The sequence below is a fragment of the Aspergillus saccharolyticus genome (genome assembly GCF_003184585.1).
Source record: "Aspergillus saccharolyticus JOP 1030-1 unplaced genomic scaffold BP01scaffold_7, whole genome shotgun sequence".
Classification (NCBI taxonomy): Eukaryota; Fungi; Ascomycota; class Eurotiomycetes; order Eurotiales; family Aspergillaceae; genus Aspergillus; species Aspergillus saccharolyticus.
The window spans coordinates 336966-356487 of record NW_020290617.1 but is presented as its reverse complement, the minus strand read 5'-3'; the positions used below and the strand labels follow the sequence as shown (position 1 = coordinate 356487).

General features: G+C 53.4%; 5 protein-coding genes across 5 annotated transcripts; all 5 read left to right on the top strand.

Annotated features, from left to right (window-relative positions):
• The first annotated feature begins 505 nt into the window (after nucleotides 1–505).
• BP01DRAFT_215939 (INSIG family protein) lies at nucleotides 506–2072 on the top strand. Its single transcript, XM_025571109.1, has 2 exons — nucleotides 506–1543; nucleotides 1608–2072. The coding sequence occupies exons 1-2, from the start codon at nucleotides 851–853 to the stop codon at nucleotides 1971–1973; spliced, it is 1059 nt and encodes a 352-aa protein (XP_025433415.1). The 5' UTR covers nucleotides 506–850; the 3' UTR covers nucleotides 1974–2072.
• An 884-nt stretch (nucleotides 2073–2956) lies between these two features.
• On the top strand, nucleotides 2957–5688 carry BP01DRAFT_354627 (phosphoribosylaminoimidazolecarboxamide formyltransferase/IMP cyclohydrolase). The gene is made up of 4 exons (XM_025574483.1): nucleotides 2957–3294; nucleotides 3487–3613; nucleotides 3700–5185; nucleotides 5244–5688. Exons 1-4 carry the CDS (start codon nucleotides 3276–3278, stop codon nucleotides 5397–5399), a joined length of 1788 nt encoding a protein of 595 aa, XP_025433414.1. The 5' UTR covers nucleotides 2957–3275; the 3' UTR covers nucleotides 5400–5688.
• A 1344-nt stretch (nucleotides 5689–7032) lies between these two features.
• On the top strand, nucleotides 7033–13054 carry BP01DRAFT_354625 (clathrin heavy chain). Its single transcript, XM_025574482.1, has 6 exons — nucleotides 7033–7271; nucleotides 7345–7365; nucleotides 7493–7519; nucleotides 7601–7972; nucleotides 8032–12252; nucleotides 12324–13054. The coding sequence occupies exons 1-6, from the start codon at nucleotides 7233–7235 to the stop codon at nucleotides 12672–12674; spliced, it is 5031 nt and encodes a 1676-aa protein (XP_025433413.1). The 5' UTR covers nucleotides 7033–7232; the 3' UTR covers nucleotides 12675–13054.
• Nucleotides 13055–14730: 1676 nt separating this feature from the next.
• On the top strand, nucleotides 14731–15542 carry BP01DRAFT_215775 (uncharacterized protein). The gene has a single exon (XM_025571107.1). It carries the CDS (start codon nucleotides 14935–14937, stop codon nucleotides 15352–15354), a length of 420 nt encoding a protein of 139 aa, XP_025433412.1. The 5' UTR covers nucleotides 14731–14934; the 3' UTR covers nucleotides 15355–15542.
• A 188-nt stretch (nucleotides 15543–15730) lies between these two features.
• Nucleotides 15731–19370, top strand: BP01DRAFT_291283 (pyruvate carboxylase; the record flags this gene model as incomplete). Its single annotated transcript, XM_025571644.1, has 2 exons — nucleotides 15731–19204; nucleotides 19263–19370. 2 exons carry the CDS (start codon nucleotides 15731–15733, stop codon nucleotides 19368–19370), a joined length of 3582 nt encoding a protein of 1193 aa, XP_025433411.1.
• Between the last annotated feature and the right edge of the window lie 152 nt (nucleotides 19371–19522).

The window sequence follows — 19522 nt, the reverse complement described above, 5'->3', positions numbered from 1 at the left end:
TTGGGACAATTTGCATGTGATTGCGGTAGATTTTCCCTCCTTCACTTTCCCTTCCCAACATTCTTCAATGTCACTTAAACATTTCAAACCACCCTCCCCCCCTCGAATTCCTATTGAAAATCCTACTAAGCGAGTCCCCTCAATTGTCCGTCTCCTCATTCTGTCCCCGTCCTAGACTTGTCCTCATCACTCTCAATTGCTGCTCTGTTTCTAGTCTTATACACTCTGTCCTCACCTTCCACCATTATTCATCCTGTGGGTTTTGAGTCGATCCACTGCAGATCCTGCACCTTTTTTCCGCCAGCCCACACGCCCCCAGTTGCCTGCTCGTATGAGTCGTGCTCTACTCCACAGAGGCTGTTAGCTCAACTCCAGTCTAGCTCAGCCTTCAGGCAAATCTGTCCCGGGTGATCCAATCGTTCTGTGGCTCTATCTTTCTGTGTGTCTCTCTCTCGCTCTGCCCTTAGAGCCCCCTCTCCTCCCCTTCCCTTCCCTATTTGACCCCCTTTGTGCCTTTGCAGCAATCAGCACGCTTTGGCCTTTTGTTTTCTCACCTCTGATCCTTTGCTCTCCTCCCTTTCCCCACCGCTGAGCGCACAACGTTGGCAGCAGGATTGTCATCTACTTCAGAGTGCATTTCGGCCTGCCCAGACTTCAACATACACGGGCTTTAAATAGCCACTGGAGCGCCAGCCTAATTCTCCTCCAGATAGAGCTCTCTCCGTCCCACAAGCTCTCGCACCGAACGAGCGAACGACTTGCGCCTGTTTGTTCTGATTTCGAAATCCCAATTAGTGCACCTTTTCGGTTCCCACTGAATCGGGACACCTAATTGACGTCCTCGCCTGTCATGTCTGATGAGTCCACAATCCTTCGTCCGCGTCCGAGGCGCGTCTTCGACCTCACCCCCGAAGAGCCCTCCTCCCCTGCCGAACCTGCCAATTCGGACCTTTTGAGTCCCCGCGAAGGCGGTTCGGCGAATGTTAGCCGCAATGTATCGATCATGAACTTGACATCGCCAACCCTTGTCGGCATTTATTCTCCGACCGCATTCGAGAGCACTCGCGATGACTCCTCACCGTGGGGCACGGAAGCCCATACCCCCGAAGCACTGAATGCTGGCATTCGGCCAGTCATTCAAGGTCCAGCTCCGGGAAAGCTGCAGCGGTCGCGGTCGCGCCTTAGCCAGGGACTCTTCCGCGGGGTGATCCTACCCCAGGCGCTGAAGAGCGCCTTCCTGCTTGGTTTCGGAGTGGTGTACGGAATCATCATAATTCACCTACACGAGAATCATTGGATCACCCCGGTGAAGCTGGAGAACATTCATTACTACGGGTCATGGCAGTATCTGGCATTCTGGGGCGTTGCTGGGGTCTTGCTGGGCAACGTACTCCCTTGGTTTGACCAATTCTTTGATGACTTATTCAAGCACGGCACAAAAACTACATCTTCGGCGAGTGATGAGGAAGCTGTGGAACGCACACTATCGTGGGTTGCGGCAGTCCGCAGCGTTGGAGCTTTTGTTGGTATCGCGTTTGCTATGGTACGTTGTGCAATCTCTCGCTTACATTCAGCGTCATGTTTCTGACTCTACTTGTGATCTCCAGCGCCGACTTCCCTGGGAATCGACTACCCAAGCTTCGGTGACCCTCGCACTTGTGAACCCTGTCTTGTGGTATCTTATCGATCGCACTCGAACAGGATTCTTTCTGTCGACTGTTGTTGGGTTGGCTGGAATGGGCGTTGTCTTGGGCGTGAACCCCGATCTGGTGCCATCTTCTCTGGAGCCCTCCAGCCCCACCAATTTGTTGGCCAACGTCACGGGGCGCGACTTCGGGTTGGACATCGGAATGACACAGGAGAGCATTGCTGTGCGGACCTGGCTTGCCAGCGTTTTGTTCTGCGCCTGCGTTTGCTTCGGCAACATAGGCCGACAATTGGCGATTGGTAACCGAGAGTCGCTCAAAAAGTGAGCGATCTGCGCAGGAGACTTGGCTTTGCCTGCACGATATTGTCCGCACCGCTAGTAATTCCTTTGTATACACTTCTCTCTTTCTCGTTTTATGGATTTAGGCTCATCATGCCCTTCGCATCAAGCATTTCCACACTTAGTTTCCATCATGACAGAGACAGGTCTGCTACCAGATAGAATTGATCCAGATAGCATTGAATGCATCGGCAGATATCAGATATGATACAGTTTCTTTTTTTCTTTTTTTTTTTTTTTTTACTTCCAACTACGAGGCAAATCCCAATCGAGAGGCACGAAAAGGATTGTAGAATCAATCATTGCAATCCCTACTATGGAGTTCAAGCAGGCACTGCACCCAAGATCGACACTCTGCTAGAGCAGTTTGTCTCCATTCTGTTTGACGATTTCCGTACTTCATAGGTTATACAAGTATATCCTCGTAGGAACGCTTTTTTTAAGAATGTTGTTATTTTGCGTTGTTCATGTGAAGAAAAAAGAAAATTAAGAAGGGGGCCGCGATGGAGAGCGGGTTTTGTAGGACAGTGTGGATGGTCCGTGCACTTATCATGTGACTCATAGGCGAGCTTCTTGGGCGATGCGGGCAGTGCTGAGTAATCAGCTGTTGTGCAGCATAACTGTATACACTATCACTATTCAATATCCATAGTACCTCTCTTAGCTGACTGCTGCTGCTGCTGCTTCTGTATCCACTTTCACAGGCCACAACCCATGGCCAGCAACTATTAGCTGGCCCACAGTCAGTTCCTTACCACTTACAGCACCTCGTTAAGTAATCGCCACTGATCGTCATCGACATCAGGTCCGAAAGCGGCGAAGGACCCCGCGCAAAGTGAGCGATGAAGCAATGAGCTGCACCTGCGATTGGGCTTTTCAAAAAAGAAATGCGCACCAACCACCCTGGGACAATCTCATTCCACCGGAGCCTTTTTTTCTCTTTTTGAAACCGACAAGGAAAAAAAATATCTGCAAAGGACCTGTTCCTGAGTCTCAATTGTTTCCTTCTTGTCTTTCCTTTTTTCTTTCAACACGATCTCTTTCCCGCGGAGTTTGAGGTATGTGCTACTACTCTTTCCCGGCACTAGACTATCTTTAGTCCTTCGGAGCTCTCAAAGTTCCAATTGATCCATCGACCTGGAGGGGTGGAGGGGTTGTGGGGGGCCTCCAATCCTCTTGACTGAACCCGAACATTTTTCTCCCCCCTCAAGCATCGCTTCCTCTCTCCTCTCTTCATCTCTGACTTGTCTACTCCCAGTGTCTGTTCTCACTGTCAGTGTCTTTCAGGATGTCTCAACAAAAGTCTGGTAAGTTTCATGAATCCCTCTCTGCCTTTGCCCTTCGCTCCCCTCCATGTCTGCCGTCCGCGGCAGCCTTCATGGTTCGCCTGTTCAATGGAATTGGTCCGGTCGCCGTCTCCACATCTGAGCCTGACTGCTGCGTTTGTGAATTGATCGAAACCTGGGGCTGACTTGAGACCACTGTGTTTGAATCTCTAGCCATCCTCTCCGTCTACGATAAGACTGGTCTGCTCGACCTGGCCAAGGGCCTCGTCAAGCACAATGTCCGGTTGCTTGCCTCCGGTGGCACGGCGCGGTTGATTCGGGAGGCGGGCTTCCCTGTCGAGTGAGTCATCACATTGATGTGGTCACGACTAGGACCATATCCTCTTCGTTCTATCCAGCAAGGTGTAGAGCTGATGGCCCGATTAGAGATGTCTCCGCCATCACCCACGCTCCGGAGATGCTGGGTGGTCGTGTCAAGACTCTCCACCCTGCAGTCCACGGTGGCATTCTTGCTCGTGACATCGAGTCCGACGAGAAGGACTTGGCCGATCAGAACATCTCCAAGGTCGACTTTGTTGTCTGCAACCTGTACCCTTTCAAGGAGACGGTAAAGAAGGTCAACGTCACCATTCCCGAGGCCGTCGAGGAGATCGATATCGGTGGTGTGACCCTCCTCCGTGCTGCGGCGAAGAACCACGCCCGTGTGACTATCCTCTCTGACCCTCAGGATTACCCTGAGTTCCTCAAGGAGCTGGAGGCCGGCGATATCACCGACGCTAGCCGCAAGTCCTATGCCCTCAAGGCCTTCGAGCACACTGCCGACTACGACACTGCCATCTCCGGCTTTTTCCGCAAGGAGTACGCTGGCAATGGCGAGAAATACCTCCCCCTGCGCTACGGTACCAACCCTCACCAGAAGCCTGCCTCTGCCTTCATGGTGGAGGGCAAGCTTCCCTTCAAGGCTCTGAACGGATCTCCCGGCTACGTGAATCTTCTGGACGCCCTCAATGCCTGGGCTCTGGTCAAGGAGCTCAAGCAGGCCTTGGGCTACCCTGCCGCTGCTAGTTTCAAGCACGTTTCCCCCGCCGGCGCTGCTGTCGGTGTGCCCTTGAACGAGAAGGAGCGTAAGGTCTACATGGTTGATGACATCCCGGGCATTGAGACCTCCGGCCTCGCTCAAGCCTACGCCCGTGCCCGTGGTGCCGACCGTATGTCCAGCTTCGGTGACATCCTTGCGCTGAGCGACATCGTCGATGTTCCTACTGCTAAGATTGTATCCCGGGAGGTTTCTGACGGTGTGATCGCTGCCGGTTACACCCCCGAGGCTCTGGAGATTCTCTCCAAGAAGAAGGGTGGCAAGTACCTTGTTCTCCAGATGGATGAGAACTATGTTCCTGCTGCCGAGGAGACTCGCACTTTGTACGGTGTGCAGCTCACCCAGCACCGCAACGATGTCGTCATCTCCCCCCAGAAGACCTTCAACACTATCATCACTCCTAAGGACCTGAAGGCTCTTCCCGACTCCGCCCTGCGTGACCTTACCGTTGCGACCATTGCCCTGAAGTACACGCAATCGAACTCTGTGTGTTATGCTCTGAACGGCCAGGTCATTGGTCTGGGCGCCGGTCAGCAGAGCCGTATCCACTGCACTCGCCTGGCTGGTGACAAGGCCGATAACTGGTGGATGCGCTTCCACGACCGTGTGTTGAACATCAAGTGGAAGCAGGGCACCAAGCGTGCCGATAAGAGCAACGCTATTGACCTGCTCTGCTCGGGGCAAACTCCTCGCAATGAGGCTGAGCGTGTGGAGTATGAGCGTGTTTTCGAGACAGTTCCTGCACCATTTACCGCGGAGGAGCGTGAGTCCTGGCTCCAGAAGCTGAGTGAGGTCGCTGTCTCCTCTGATGCCTTCGTAAGTTTGATCTTATCTTCGTGTGACATTGTGACTACCTAACTAACACCGAACGCAGTTCCCCTTCATCGACAATGTCTTCCGTGCCGCTCGCTCGGGTGTCAAGTACATCGCTGCGCCCAGCGGTAGCCAGAACGACGGCCCCGTCTTCGAGACCTCGGAGAAGCTTGGCATTGTCTTTGTTGAGCAGGGTACCCGTTTGTTCCACCACTAAATTGACGTGAATGAGGTGAATTTGCGCTAGGACCAAGCATGCAATGGTTGTGTGTTTATGATGATGTTATACCTGAAACTGTGATGATCAGAGGCCAGCAATAGCGATATCCCAATTATAAAAAGTGCCTTATTATGAGCCTGATGCGTGTAGCGCTCGGATGTCGCGTTTTGTTTTTTCTTAGACCACACCAGTCTTCTAAGTCGTTGATCCTATGGTTTGCCAAGGCTTTTCACTTGTGCGCACTGCGCAGTCTAGGATCTGCAGACTATAAACAATTACTCCCTTGCCGTTGATGCATTTGATGCATGAATCCCACGTGCTTCGGCGATTTCGGCTGGTTCGTAAAGTCGACCAACAGGTGCAGCGCGTGCACGGATCCGGAAGTGATGTTTGAGCGTCTTCATCATGCGACTTTCGGTTCTTTTGATATCGATAACTGGACATAGTAATGACTGTGCAATGTTTAACGATTCTTATGGCTGGCGACAAAAGCTCGCCCAGGTTGTGTTATACCTGGTTGTCTGGATCTGTGCTATATATATCTAGTCTATCCCATATACGTACATTGACTCTAGCTTGTGTATAATATATGACCGGGCACGACCCCGCATGCAAACTGACGAAGGAAAGCATCACAGAGTTCAATGAGATACCTCGACTGCCTATTAAGATCATTATTTGAGACCACACCTATAAGTAGAGGAACATAAACATACACTATCCAGTACTGCATACACAGTGTGGAATCGAGTTCATGGTCTGGGCCCGATGCTGACGTCATCGATGTTGTGGCTCGTTCGGATGGAACCGGCCATGTGGCTTTACTTGCTCTGCCGCCATTTCCAAATCACCACTTGGACAACAGTACATACTCCCTACAGTAGCACTCAGTTGACTGGATCCACTACTTCCTCTGATATGGGAACGACTTCTAATGCAAGGCAAGCAAGATGCAGGCTACTAAATCCGCGCAGAGTTAGTGCAGGTTGTGGGTGCCTGACCACTAAATAGTTCCCCTTGGACTCGGGCACGAGATTGAGCTACCTCCATTGCTTTTAGGATCATAGCAGCCCAGGCCGTAGCCTTGTAAGTCTTATGGATTTCAACGTCGCGTTGAGCGTTGACGAAAGTCCGGGTTATAGGTGCAGTGGTGGATGATGGATAGCCTCTAGCACATAGTCCTGTGCAAGGGAAGTAGAAGTTACAATCCCTCATCATCTATGAGTTGAGTATAACATAAGTGATATAGACCTCAAGACAATCTCAATCTCATCATCTATTTGAACTCATTCAGGCTCATCAGGCAAGTGATAGCTGGAACTAATCCCCGTTCACTTACTGTAGTACCACAGAGATTCCGAACAAGCGATACAAGAAACCAGATGATGGCTACAGGTGAAGGTAGTAGTAATTTCATGAATTGGGATACCCTAAATCTGACACAGACATCCATTCTCTAGTCCCAGTGAATGCAAATCAGTGAAGCAGTCCTGAGACTCATATCTGATAGAAAGTCAGGCACGGGCTGGGTCTTCCCACCCCCCCTGGTGACAGCACGTGACGACCGCCATAAGCGACACCTCAGCAACGACGCCCGCGCCGGCCTCCTGAGGTCACTTTCCGCTTCCCCAGTTTACCTCTCCCTCCGTCCCCCTCTTCTCAATCCCTACTCACTCGCACCTCTCTCCCTCCCCTCTCTCTATATTCACATCTCCGCCTCTCCTCCCCTCCCAATTCCTCATTCTCGACTTTCTTTCCTTCAATATCCGGTCATTTTCTTGCGCGGCGTTCTGTTGGGTGGATGAGGTCGTCCTGCGGCCTTAGGTAAATATGGCTCCTCTACCGATCAAGTTCACGGAGCTCCTTAATGTAAGTCTCCCAACCATCTGTCCAGCAAAGTCTGCGCGGGAGTCATGAGCTGATCTATTCGTCCTTACAACAGTTGACGGCGGCCGGAATCGCGGTATGTGTTATTGCCTCGTTGGGCGACCACCCTTCGTCCGCATTGCGGACGCGCCCGCCGATACTCCGTTCCTGGCGTCAGCCATTGCTTTACTTGCGTACTGACTTATAACTTGCCCCGGGTCTAGCCTGCGTCCATTGGTTTCAACTCTTGCGTAAGTCGTCCTATCCTCCTCTTATCACGCCTACTTCGCACCAGCATTGTCTCATGCTAACCATGTGGTCTCTCTGGATAGACTCTAGAATCAGACCACTATGTGTGTGTTCGGCAAAAGCTCGACGAGGACGATAAGCCTCAAGTCATCATCATCAACCTGAAGAACAACAATGAGGTCATCAAGCGGCCGATCAATGCGGACAGTGCTATCATGCACTGGGACCGCAACATCATCGCTCTCAAAGCTCAGGGGCGCACGATCCAGATCTTCGACCTGGCGGCAAAGCAGAAGCTGAAGTCGTCGGTCATGAATGAGGACATTGTCTACTGGAAGTGGTTCAGCGAGAAGTCCCTTGGTCTCGTCACGGAGCAGTCCGTATACCACTGGGATGTCTTTGACCCCACCCAAACACAACCTTTGAAGATCTTCGACCGACTCCCCAACCTCAGTGTATGTACCTCCGAGTTTGGTGGGCGTGGTGTAATGGTTCTAATGGTAATTGCTACTAGGGATGCCAAATCATCAACTACCGCGTCAACGCAGATGAGAAGTGGATGGTAGTGGTCGGTATCAGCCAGCAGCAGGGTCGTGTGGTGGGCTCGATGCAGCTCTACTCCAAGGAGCGCGGAATTTCCCAATTCATCGAGGGTCACGCTGCTGCATTTGCTTCGATCCGTGTGGAGGGCTCGCCTCTCGAGCACAAGCTGTTCACCTTTGCCGTTCGGACACCGACCGGTGCCAAGTTGCAGATCGCTGAGATTGACCACCAGGAGCCCAACCCGAGGTTCCAGAAGAAGGCTGTGGAGGTATACTTCCCTCAGGAGGCTGTCAATGACTTCCCCGTCGCCATGCAAGTGTCCAAGAAGTACGACATTGTCTACTTAGTCACGAAGTACGGGTTTATCCACCTCTACGATCTTGAGACCGGCACTTGCATCTTCATGAACCGCATCTCCAGCGAAACCATCTTCACCACTGCACCCGACTCCGATTCCGCTGGTTTGGTGGGTGTGAACCGCAAGGGTCAAGTTCTGTCCGTCAGTGTCGATGAGAGCAACATCATTCAGTACCTGATGGAAAACCCCGCCATGTCCGGCCTTGCAGTCAAGCTTGCCTCGAAGGCAGGGCTTCCTGGGGCTGATCACCTCTATCAGCAGCAGTTCGACAACCTTATCGCCCAAGGAAACTTCTCCGAGGCCGCGAAGATCGCTGCGAACTCGCCCCGTGGTTTCCTTCGCACCCCGGAGACCATCAACCGCTTCAAGAACGCTCCCCAGACCGGGCAGATGTCTGTCATTCTCCAGTACTTCGGTATGCTACTGGATAAGGGCTCTTTGAACAAGATCGAGAGTGTGGAATTGGTTCGTCCCGTTCTGCAGCAGAACAGGAAGCACCTTCTTGAGAAGTGGATGCGCGAAAACAAGTTGGAGGCTTCTGAAGAGCTTGGTGATATTGTTCGCCCCTACGACATGAACCTGGCCCTGTCTATCTATCTCCAGGCTAATGTCTCTCAAAAAGTCATCGCTGGCTTCGCTGAGACAGGCCAGTTTGACAAGATTCTCGCCTACTCGAAGCAGGTCGGATACCAGCCGGATTACACTCAGCTGCTGCAGCACATCGTTCGCGTGAACCCCGAGAAGGGTGCTGAATTCGCTACGCAGCTTGCCAATGAGGAGTCGGGTGCTCTCATTGATCTTGACCGCGTCGTTGATGTGTTCCTGTCTCAAAACATGATCCAGCAGGCTACCTCTTTCCTTCTGGATGCCCTGAAGGATAACAACCCTGAGCACGGGCATCTCCAGACCCGTTTGCTCGAGATGAACCTGGTCAACGCCCCCCAGGTTGCTGATGCTATCCTTGGGAATGAGATCTTCACGCACTACGACCGTCCTCGGATTTCCCAGCTTTGCGAAAATGCCGGGCTTATCCAGCGTGCTCTCGAAAACACCGATGACCCGGCAGCCATCAAGCGCAACATTGTTCGTACCGATAAGCTGAGTCCCGAGTGGTTGATGGACTACTTCGGCCGTTTGTCCGTCGAGCAGACGCTTGACTGCATGGATACGATGTTGCAGGTTAACATCCGTCAGAACTTGCAAGCTGTGGTTCAAATCTGTACCAAGTTCTCCGATCTCCTCGGCCCATCCCGCTTGATCGCCTTGCTGGAGAAGTACCGTACCGCCGAGGGTCTCTACTACTACCTTGGCAGCATTGTCAACCTCAGCGAGGACCCTGAAGTGCACTTCAAGTACATCGAAGCTGCTACTGCCATGAATCAGATCACCGAAGTCGAGCGTATCTGTCGCGAAAGCAACTACTACAACCCGGACAAGGTCAAGAACTTCCTGAAAGAAGCCAAGTTGACCGAGCAGCTGCCGCTGATCATTGTGTGCGATCGGTTCAACTTCATCCATGACCTGGTTCTCTACCTCTACCAGAACCAGCAATACAAGTCCATCGAGGTATACGTCCAGCGGGTCAATCCTTCGCGTGCGCCCGCCGTCGTCGGTGGCTTGTTGGATGTCGACTGTGACGAGAGCATTATCAAGAACCTTCTCTCTACCGTCGACCCTGCTGTTATTCCCATCGATGAACTTGTTTCCGAGGTGGAAAGCCGAAACAGGTTGAAGCTGCTTCTACCCTTTCTTGAGGCCACACTTGCGACTGGTAACCAGCAGCAGGCCGTTTACAACGCACTGGCCAAGATTTACATCGATAGCAACAACAACCCCGAGAAGTTCCTCAAGGAAAACGACATGTATGACACGTTGACCGTTGGAAAGTACTGCGAAAAGCGGGACCCCAACCTGGCATACATTGCTTATCGCAAGGGACAGAACGATCTTGAGCTTATCAACATCACCAATGAGAACGCCATGTACCGTGCTCAGGCGCGCTACCTTGTCGAGCGGGCCGATCCCGAGATCTGGTCGTTTGTCCTTAGCGAGAACAACCAGCACCGTCGCTCGCTAGTCGACCAAGTCATCGCCACCGCTGTGCCCGAGTCGACTGAGCCGGACAAAGTGTCTGTCGCCGTTAAGGCCTTCCTTGAGGCCGATCTCCCTGGCGAGCTGATTGAGCTCCTGGAGAAGATCATCCTCGAACCCTCGCCTTTCAGCGACAATGGCAGTCTTCAAAACCTGCTGATGTTGACTGCTGCCAAGGCCGACAAGGGCCGTTTGATGGACTACATTCAGCAGCTCAACGAGTTCAGCCCTGACGAGATCGCCGAGATGTGTATCTCAGTGGGATTGTACGAGGAAGCCTTCGAGATCTACAAGAAGGTCAACAACTTTATTGCTGCTGTCAATGTCCTGGTCGAGAACATTGTCAGCATCGATCGTGCTCAAGAATTTGCTGAGCGTGTCGAGCTGCCTGAGGTCTGGAGCAAGGTTGCTAAAGCCCAACTCGATGGTCTCCGTGTCTCCGACTCCATTGAATCGTATATCCGTGCTGGTGACCCCTCCAACTACCTTGAGGTTATTGAGACCGCAACCCACGCTGGCAAGGATGAGGATCTCGTCAAGTACTTGAAGATGGCCCGCAAGACACTGCGTGAGCCTGCTATTGACACCGGTCTCGCTTTCTGCTACGCTCGCCTCGACCAGCTCGCCGAGCTCGAGGACTTCCTGCGGACCACTAATGTTGCCGACATCGAGGCCTCTGGTGACAAGGCTTACGAGGAAGGATACCACCAGGCAGCCAAGATCTTCTATACCAGCATCTCCAACTGGGCTAAGTTGGCCACCACTTTGGTCCATCTGGAAGAGTACCAGGCGGCCGTGGAGTGCGCTCGCAAAGCCAACAGTGTCAAGGTCTGGAAGGAGGTCAACGAGGCTTGCGTCAACAAGAAGGAATTCCGTCTTGCCCAGATTTGCGGTCTCAATCTGATCGTCCACGCAGAAGAGCTTCAAGACCTCGTCCGCCAATATGAGCGCAATGGATACTTCGATGAGCTCATTGCGGTCTTGGAAGCTGGTCTCGGTTTGGAGCGTGCTCACATGGGTATGTTCACCGAGCTGGGCATTGCTCTCTCCAAGTACCACCCCGATCGGGTCATGGAGCATCTCAAGCTCTTCTGGTCTCGCATCAATATTCCCAAGATGATTCGCGCCTGCGAGGACGCGAGCTTGTGGCCTGAGTTGGTCTTCTTGTACTGCCACTATGACGAATGGGACAACGCGGCCCTGGCTATGATGGAGCGTGCTGCCGACGCCTGGGAGCACCACTCTTTCAAGGACATCATCGTCAAGGTTGCGAACTTGGAGATCTACTACCGTGCCCTCAACTTCTACCTTCAGGAGCAGCCTTTGCTCCTGACCGATCTGCTCCAGGTCCTGACCTCCCGCATCGACGTCAACCGTGTTGTGCGCATCTTCCAGTCCTCCGACAACATCCCTCTTATCAAGCCCTTCCTGCTCAACGTTCAGACCCAAAATAAGCGGGCAGTGAACGATGCGATTAATGATCTGTTGATTGAGGAGGAGGACTACAAGACGCTCCGCGACTCTGTGGATAACTACGACAATTTCGATGCGGTGGCCCTTGCACAACGATTGGAGAAGCATGATCTGATCTTCTTTCGTCAAATTGCCGCCAACATCTACCGCAACAACAAGCGCTGGGAGAAGTCGATTGCATTGTCGAAGCAGGACAAGCTTTACAAGGACGCCATCGAGACTGCCGCTATCTCCGGCAAGTCGGAAGTGGTTGAAGAACTTCTTCGCTACGTAAGTTTTTCCATGACCTTACCCCCCCCCCCCAATCCCTCCCCCAATTTCTCTGACTGACTGTGACCTAGTTTGTGGATATTGGCAGCCGCGAGTGTTACGTTGGCATGCTGTATGCCTGCTACGATCTTATTCGCCCGGATGTGATCATGGAGCTGTCCTGGCGCCACGGGCTGCACGATTTCACCATGCCGTTCATGATTAACTTCCTGTGCGAGCAGACGCGGGCGATTGAAATGCTGAAGGAGGACAACGAGGAGCGGAAGGCGCGGGAGAAAACACAGAAGGTGGAAGAGGATAACACACCAATCCTGGGCGGCTCGCGATTGATGTTGACGCAGGGACCGGCGGCGCCGGCCCCCGCGCCCATGGGGTACGCGAACGGTATTACACCGCAAGCGACTGGCTTCCGGCCCTTTTAAACGTACGACTTGTTATGCCCTTCCTTCCCAGATCTTTCTGCAGCGTCTCGAAGGGGTTTAGTGTATGTATAGCATGAGCGATGGGAAGCTTCGGGGCCCGACGGGGGTTGAGGCTGGACTAGAGGTACGGACGGACCTTAGCCTGTCCATTTCCTCGTGGGCAGGATGCTCGGAGTTCCCTTCGGTTTACCCTGATGATGATCTCGATATTATTCTCCATTGATTTAAATGGTTGTTGTTTCTGCTTCTTCTTCTTCTTTTTTTTCTTCACTCTTCTTCTTCTCTCCTCTAATGTATTCAATCGACCTTACAAAAGCTGGTGGCCGTTGTCTCCTAAGCTCCCGGAGTGGGATTGAGTGGATACCGTAGTTAGATTATTCCAATGGAGTTAATTGACTTCTCACGAGGGGTGTTGACACTGCGCTATGAAGGTGGGCGGCGGCGGCGGTGGCCGCGTGACTTGGGCCGCGGGTCAGATAGCCGTCAATGGTTGTGGTGGACTATCGGTTCTCGAAGAGCGATCGACGATCTCGGTAGATGCAGCCGCGGCAGGCTCAGACTAAGCAGGGGTTGACTCGGTATCTTATTCCGCCTCAATCCGGCGAAAAGGAACCCGGTCAGAGCAAGCTGGTTCGTAGACGCGCCGTGCAGGATTGTCAGGTAAAGGATTTAGCCCCCCCCGGGGGACTGTGATTGTGGGTGATCTATTTGTGGGGAGTGGGTGGGACAGGCAGTGAGTGATTACTAGTTATTTCATTTCAAACTATGTACTTTCCTGGAGAATCATGCTGTGTAGTGTGGTAAGGATTTATCCTGGTGCGCCTATGGACAAAGGGAAATGGGGGGGTATCCCAGGGATGGTTCTCTCATGCTTTCAGCCGACCGGAACCTACTCAAGAGATGATCTCTGTAGAGACTGCAGTACGGAGTACGTAGTAAGATGGGCGAGTTTCGGGACAGAGAGGTCCGGAGATACTTGGTCACTTCAATTCCGTTGGCATGTCATTGAGGGGCCTGGAGGGGACCATGGGACATGACCAGGGCCTGGAATTCATGGAACAACTTTCGTCAAATTGCCTGCCTACCTGTCTGGCCAATCTTTGTTGCCAAGAAGGCAACCCGGCGACGACTCCGTCCTTCGGTGAAGGCGTTCAAAAGTCGACGGGCTTGTCCCGGGGGGGGGGGGGGGGCACAACCGGAGACGGAGGGACCGGTGGACGTTCCGGGATGCATTGGACTTGAGCTGAGCATCAGCGGACGATGGTGGTCGGGTTACAGGTTTACCGGATTTGAAGAAGGGCAATCGGCGAGATATTATTGGGGAAAAACGTTTTACTGATTTGATGGGATTTGATATCTGCATGCTTCTTCGGACATGGGTGGATGGTTGCAGGGGCATGGAGTACTCCGTACTTGGAGATGGATTGGTCTCTAATATCATTGTAACTAGCGGACTACGCAGTAGTAACCGGCAATAAGCCAAGACCGATACTGGAGGAAATTCCTCTCGGTTCACATAGTCCTACTCAGTATCTTACTGTTAAAGTTCGGTTTGGATCGTCTTCCAGTGCAGAGTTTGACACTTGGCGTCTGGAGGGGGGCCTTTTGTTCGGGATTACCGCGGACGGCAAATGAAAGCCCTTCGTTGTTTATTCGGCGATATGCTGGAGGGGGCTGGGCGGCGGGCATGTGCGGACGATCTGCGCCTTGCCTCTCTCGCCTATTCACGGATGCGGTCCAGTATGGGAAGGTTCACTGCATGCTTGTCACTTTGATCAGATCGAATCGCACGCGGGGCCCCCCCTATCTCCTCAGTGTTCACCAACCTTCATCCTTAGAGGGAAACAATTAACCCGAGCACCCGAGGTTCATGTGTGCAAGGGAGAGTGGTCCTATTTCACCCGAGCAAAGGGGGTTGGTTTCGTTTCCCCAGGATTTCTGGAATCTGAGTATAGAGGGAAAGTGAAGCTGTAGATTGGAGATTCTACTACTCCGTATGTGGACTGTAGGTTGTATGTAGTATGACTATGTACTCCGTACACATAATTAGTCTGCTTCTGTCTTTCGGTGGGGGTTGGGAGGAGGGGCAAATCTGCTTATCGATTCGTCTGAGTACGTCAATTCAATAGTCATTAATTCAATGAGCCAATGGTTTCTCCGGACGAACGGAGAGAGAACAAGGCAAGAAGGCAAGCAATTCAGTTAGCAAGTACTCTCCGGTAGGGCAGGTGAGGTTGAAGCGAACTGGAGAGGAAACCAGATGTGGGAGGGGACCATCCCTCAAGCTGCAGTCCGGTGTGCCGGTGAGACACCCTGCCATACTGAAGTATACCCTTTCTATACAACCCCGGAATTGTTGCTGCTCTCCGCCTTCCTTTCCTTCCTATTGCAGCATCAATGCTTTTTTAATTCTTCAGCCTCCCTCTTCCTCTTCCTCCTGCTCTTCTTCTTCTTCTTCTTTTCTTCTATACAACTGCTTCTACTTAAATCTTCCTCTACTTACCTTAATCCTGCCGGGGTCACTATCCCTAAATCTTCCACGCCTCGGGTAAGTGCTTCCTCGGACCAAGCTCCCTCACCAGCTGCTCTCTCGCTTTTCCCCGCGTGTTGCGCTGCCGTTCCGAAACCGGGCCTTTTTCTTCCCCTCCTCGAACTTCCCCCGGAGTTCTGTTTCTCCTAACAGTGACTCACAATTGCTATTTTTCCGGCTATCATTGGTTTGTCGGCTAACAATTGCTTCTCTTCAACTTTTTTTTAATAGTCTCTTGCAGCCAGTCCTGTTGTGGCTCTTCTTCCTCTCCCGAATCTCGACCCGTATCTACAGAGCTTCTTCCCTGTCTATTTCCCTCCCTCCCTCCCTCCCTCCCCCACCAACGTCATAATCCTCTTATCTACTACCCACTTTCGCCGCAATAGCTCTTTGACTACAACCCACCCCCTCCCATCCCTCACTCTCCCACTTACACTGCTTTATTTTCTCCCCTCCTCCCCTTCTTTTCCGATCTTCTCTTTCTCCTCAATTCCTGATCTTCACCACCACGAACACATTATCCATCATGGCTGCTCCTCAACGTCAGCCCGAGGAGGCAATTGATGACACTGAGTTCATCGACGACCACCATGACCACCACCGGGATTCGGTCCACACCCGTCTGCGCGCCAACTCGGCCATCATGCAGTTCCAGAAGATCCTCGTCGCCAACCGTGGTGAAATCCCCATCCGTATCTTCCGTACCGCCCACGAACTGTCTCTCCAGACGGTTGCCATCTACTCCCACGAGGACCGTCTGTCCATGCACCGTCAGAAGGCCGATGAGGCCTACATGATTGGTCATCGTGGTCAATATACGCCCGTGGGGGCCTACCTCGCCATTGATGAGATCGTCAAGATTGCTCTGGAGCACGGCGTCCACCTCATCCACCCTGGTTACGGTTTCTTGTCCGAGAACGCCGAGTTTGCTCGCAAGGTCGAGCAAGCCGGTATGGTCTTCGTCGGTCCCACCCCGGAGACCATTGAGGCCTTGGGTGACAAGGTCTCGGCCCGTCAGCTGGCCATCAAGTGCGAAGTCCCCGTCGTCCCCGGCACTCCGGGCCCCGTTGAGCGCTATGAAGAGGTCAAGGCGTTCACCGATACTTATGGCTTCCCTATCATCATCAAGGCCGCCTTCGGTGGTGGTGGTCGTGGTATGCGTGTCGTCCGGGACCAGGCTGAACTGCGGGATGCCTTCGAGCGGGCCACTTCCGAGGCCCGCTCGGCCTTCGGTAACGGCACGGTCTTCGTCGAACGCTTCCTGGACAAGCCCAAGCACATTGAGGTGCAGCTGCTGGGTGACAACCACGGCAATGTCATCCACCTGTTCGAGCGTGACTGCTCCGTTCAGCGTCGTCACCAGAAGGTCGTCGAGATTGCCCCCGCCAAGGACTTGCCCCAGGAGGTCCGTGACAATATTCTCGCGGATGCTGTCAGGCTGGCCAAGTCTGTCAACTACCGCAACGCTGGTACTGCTGAGTTCCTGGTCGACCAGCAGAACCGCTACTACTTCATCGAAATCAACCCTCGTATCCAGGTCGAGCACACTATCACTGAGGAGATTACTGGCATTGATATTGTCGCGGCACAGATCCAGATTGCTGCCGGCGCGACGCTCCAGCAGCTGGGTCTGACCCAAGACAAGATCTCCACTCGTGGCTTTGCCATTCAGTGCCGTATCACCACCGAAGATCCCTCCAAGGGCTTCTCTCCTGACACTGGTAAGATCGAGGTGTATCGCTCTGCGGGTGGTAACGGAGTCCGTCTGGACGGTGGTAATGGTTTCGCTGGTGCCATCATCACTCCTCACTATGACTCCATGCTGGTCAAGTGTACCTGCCGTGGTTCCACTTATGAAATCGCTCGCCGCAAGGTCGTTCGTGCCTTGGTCGAGTTCCGTATCCGTGGTGTCAAGACCAACATTCCTTTCTTGACTTCCCTGCTCAGTCACCCTACTTTCGTGGACGGCACTTGCTGGACCACCTTCATCGATGACACCCCGGAGCTCTTTGCTCTGGTGGGCAGTCAGAACCGTGCTCAGAAGCTGTTGGCTTACCTGGGTGATGTTGCTGTCAACGGCAGCAGCATCAAGGGTCAGATCGGCGAGCCCAAGCTCAAGGGCGACATCATCAAGCCCACTTTGTACGACGCTCAGGGCAAGCCCCTCGACGTGTCGGCTCCCGCCACCCAGGGCTGGAAGCAGATCCTGGACCGCGAGGGTCCTAAGGCCTGGGCGAAGGCTGTCCGGGCCAACAAGGGTACTCTGATCATGGATACCACCTGGCGTGACGCTCACCAGTCTCTGTTGGCAACTCGGGTGCGTACTATTGACTTGCTCAACATCGCCCACGAAACCAGCCACGCCCTCTCCAATGCTTACAGTCTGGAGTGCTGGGGTGGTGCCACCTTTGATGTTGCCATGCGCTTCCTCTATGAGGACCCTTGGGACCGTCTACGCAAGCTCCGAAAGGCCGTCCCCAACATCCCCTTCCAGATGCTGCTGCGTGGTGCCAACGGTGTGGCTTACTCCTCCCTGCCCGACAATGCCATCTACCACTTCTGTAAGCAAGCCAAGAAGTGCGGTGTGGACATCTTCCGTGTCTTCGACGCTCTCAACGATGTGGACCAGCTTGAGGTTGGTATCAAGGCTGTTCACGCTGCGGAGGGTGTCGTCGAAGCCACGATCTGCTACAGTGGAGACATGTTGAACCCCCACAAGAAGTACAACCTCGAATACTACCTGAGCCTCGTGGACAAGGTGGTCAAGTTCGAGCCCCATGTCCTGGGTATCAAGGATATGGCTGGTGTGCTGAAGCCCCAAGCCGCTCGTCTGCTGATTGGCTCCATCCGCGAGCGTTACCCGGACCTTCCCATCCACGTCCACACCCACGACTCCGCCGGTACTGGTGTGGCTTCCATGATTGCTTGCGCGCAGGCTGGTGCTGATGCCGTTGATGCGGCCACTGACAGCCTGTCTGGTATGACCTCGCAGCCCAGCATTGGCGCTCTGCTCGCCTCCCTCGAGGGCACTGAGTTCGACACTGGTCTCAACCTGAACCAGGTCCGCGCGCTCGACACCTACTGGGCTCAGCTGCGTCTGCTGTACTCGCCCTTCGAGGCGGGTCTGACCGGCCCCGACCCCGAGGTTTACGAGCACGAGATCCCCGGTGGTCAATTGACCAACCTCATCTTCCAGGCCAGCCAGCTCGGCTTGGGCCAGCAGTGGGCTGAGACCAAGAAGGCCTACGAGGCTGCGAATGATCTGCTTGGTGACATTGTTAAGGTCACCCCTACCTCCAAGGTTGTTGGCGATCTGGCTCAGTTCATGGTGTCCAACAAGCTCAGCGAGGAAGATGTTGTTGAACGTGCAGGTGAACTCGACTTCCCGGCCTCCGTTCTTGAGTTCCTGGAGGGCTTGATGGGTCAGCCGTACGGCGGCTTCCCGGAGCCTCTGCGCTCGCGGGCTCTGCGGGACCGTCGCAAGCTTGACAAGCGTCCTGGTCTCTACCTGGAGCCTCTGGATCTGGCTAAGATCAAGAGCACGATCCGCGAGCAGTTTGGTGCTGCCACTGAGTGCGACGTTGCCAGCTATGCCATGTACCCCAAGGTCTTCGAGGACTACAAGAAGTTTGTCGCGAAGTATGGTGATCTGTCTGTCTTGCCTACTCGCTACTTCTTGGCCAAGCCCGAGATCGGCGAGGAGTTCCACGTCGAGCTGGAGAAGGGTAAGGTTCTGATCCTCAAGTTGTTGGCCATTGGCCCTCTGTCCGAGCAGACCGGTCAGCGTGAGGTCTTCTACGAGGTCAACGGTGAGGTCCGTCAGGTCAGCGTCGACGACAAGAAGGCGTCCGTCGACAACACCGCCCGCGCCAAGGCCGACTTGGGCGACAGCAGCCAGGTCGGTGCTCCTATGAGCGGTGTGGTCGTTGAGATCCGTGTCCACGATGGTCTTGAGGTCAAGAAGGGTGATCCTCTGGCCGTTCTGAGCGCCATGAAGATGGTAATGTTCCTTGCCTCCCTGAGATCTACTGTAATATGCATGACGCTAATTGTACTAGGAAATGGTTATCTCCGCTCCCCACAGTGGCAAGGTCTCCAGCTTGCTGGTCAAGGAAGGTGACTCTGTGGATGGTCAGGATCTTATTTGCAAGATCGCCAAGGCTTGAAGCAGGATGATTAACGCACGATGCTATAAAAATTCCATGATTAATGATCCTCGTGACGCGCGCTCGTCGTGAACCTTGAGGTGAGGATATAAGGGTGTTTTGATATTTGTGGTCAAGCGTGTTTTCTGGGTTGGTTCGTTTCTAGTATTTAA

Excerpts from the sequence above, each read along its gene's own strand:
- BP01DRAFT_215939 (XM_025571109.1), top strand. The coding sequence starts at position 851 with ATGTCTGATGAGTCCACAATCCTTCGTCCGCGTCCGAGGCGCGTCTTC. Across the intron at positions 1,544-1,607 it reads TTGGTATCGCGTTTGCTATG|CGCCGACTTCCCTGGGAATC; the intron begins GTACGTTGTGCA and ends TGTGATCTCCAG.
- BP01DRAFT_354627 (XM_025574483.1), top strand. Across the intron at positions 3,614-3,699 it reads GAGGCGGGCTTCCCTGTCGA|AGATGTCTCCGCCATCACCC; the intron begins GTGAGTCATCAC and ends TGGCCCGATTAG. Across the intron at positions 5,186-5,243 it reads CTGTCTCCTCTGATGCCTTC|TTCCCCTTCATCGACAATGT; the intron begins GTAAGTTTGATC and ends CACCGAACGCAG.
- BP01DRAFT_354625 (XM_025574482.1), top strand. The coding sequence starts at position 7,233 with ATGGCTCCTCTACCGATCAAGTTCACGGAGCTCCTTAAT. Across the intron at positions 7,272-7,344 it reads AGTTCACGGAGCTCCTTAAT|TTGACGGCGGCCGGAATCGC; the intron begins GTAAGTCTCCCA and ends TCCTTACAACAG. Across the intron at positions 7,366-7,492 it reads TGACGGCGGCCGGAATCGCG|CCTGCGTCCATTGGTTTCAA; the intron begins GTATGTGTTATT and ends CCCCGGGTCTAG.
- BP01DRAFT_215775 (XM_025571107.1), top strand. The coding sequence starts at position 14,935 with ATGTGGGAGGGGACCATCCCTCAAGCTGCAGTCCGGTGTGCCGGTGAG.